Here is a 1,579-nt window from a genome sequence, read left to right as displayed (position 1 = left end):
CTGGATGGTAATAGTAGACTATTCGTTTAATTCTCATGGATTGTACATATTAATTCTTTATAAAATTATAGTTCTATCTTAAAAAAAGTAGTAGTGGTAGTAGCATTCATAATAGAGGTGGCAGTAGTAATAGCACTAGTAGCAGTAGTTGCGATGGTGGTAGTAGTAGTGGCGGTGGCAAGAGCAGCAGCAGGAGCAAAAGCAGCAACATCAATAACAGTAGCAATAGTAGTAGCACTAATAATAATATAATAATAATAATAATAATAATAATAATAATAATAATAATAATAATAATAATAATAATAATATTTAATAATTAATAATAATAATAATATTAATCATTAATCATAATAATAATAATAAACACAATAACAATAGTAGTAGTAATAATAATATTGTTAATTTTTATTATTATTATTATTTTTTATTTGAAAAGCTCAAAAGACTACTACTGCTGCTGCTCCTCCTGCTATTTTTAATGATAATAATAATTGTAGTAGTAGTACTTATATAGTATTAGTAATAGCAATAACAATAAATATAAAAGTATTAGTCGTAATAGTATAATACAAGTAATAATAAATCCGAGTATTTATACCTTGAGAGAGAGGCAATGAAAAATAATGATAATGTTCAGGATTAACAGTAATTATGTGAGTTATAATAATTGAAAAAGAGCTGTTCAAACTTAACATAAACTTTGCTAATTCTTTTATGCGAGTTATAAGTGATGGTGCAGACATCTTATTCTGAAAGGATAGATGGCTCAGTGACAAACCACTATACCTTAAGTTTAACCGTCTATTCAGAATGGAGGCGAACAAAGAGGCGAGTGTAAAAGATCGTATATTGAAGCGGGGATCAGACTGCACGTTTAACTGGAAATGGGTCAGGAGCATTTCGGTTCGAACGATTTTGGAGATTAATGAGCTTCAATCGCTACTCAGGGACTTTAAATATGCAGATACAGGTTTGGGCTTCTAGTAACGGTGGGATGTTCTCTTCCAATTCTTTGAGGAATCAAATTGATGATCTGTTGTTGCCTGACACTTCAAATTCAAGTGAAACTTTACAAAACAATTTAATTCCTCAAAAGATAGGTGTGTTTATTTGGAGTGCTCAACGAAACAGGCTTCCGGTAAGACTTGAGTTGGATAAGAAAGGTATCGATCTCGACTCCGTTAGATGCTCGATGTGCGACAACGCGTTGGAATCAATAGACCACGTGCTTCAACAGTGTTCATTCGCAAATGATGTGTGGTGTCGATTTTTTCGTTGGTGGGGGCTATCATACCCCATTGGGATAAGTCTAAATGATCTCGTACAAGGTGGATCTTTCTTCCAAAATGACGACGTACTCAAGAAGGTTTACCAAGCAGCGGTTTGGGTATGTGTATACAAGATTTGGCAAAACCGTAACAACAAGATATTTCGTCAGAAAAATTGTATAGCCGCTATGTTAATCCAAGAAGTGCAAATCAAAAGTTTCGAATGGATAACAATTCGTTTGAAGAAGAAATCGATAAGTTGGTTGCAATGGCTCGCTAAACCGAGTATCTACGATGATCACGGTTAA

At 33.1% G+C, this 1,579-nt stretch overlaps 1 protein-coding gene across 1 annotated transcript; it reads left to right on the top strand.

The window, feature by feature from the left end:
* Positions 1-961: 961 nt before the first annotated feature.
* Positions 962-1,579, top strand: LOC139900495 (uncharacterized). The gene has a single exon (XM_071883263.1). The coding sequence runs from the start codon at positions 962-964 to the stop codon at positions 1,577-1,579; it is 618 nt and encodes a 205-aa protein (XP_071739364.1).

Source organism: Rutidosis leptorrhynchoides, chromosome 3, assembly GCF_046630445.1.
Source record: "Rutidosis leptorrhynchoides isolate AG116_Rl617_1_P2 chromosome 3, CSIRO_AGI_Rlap_v1, whole genome shotgun sequence".
Classification (NCBI taxonomy): Eukaryota; Viridiplantae; Streptophyta; class Magnoliopsida; order Asterales; family Asteraceae; genus Rutidosis; species Rutidosis leptorrhynchoides.
Note: the sequence above shows the minus strand (reverse complement) of the source record. Positions and strands in the feature narration are given on the sequence as shown.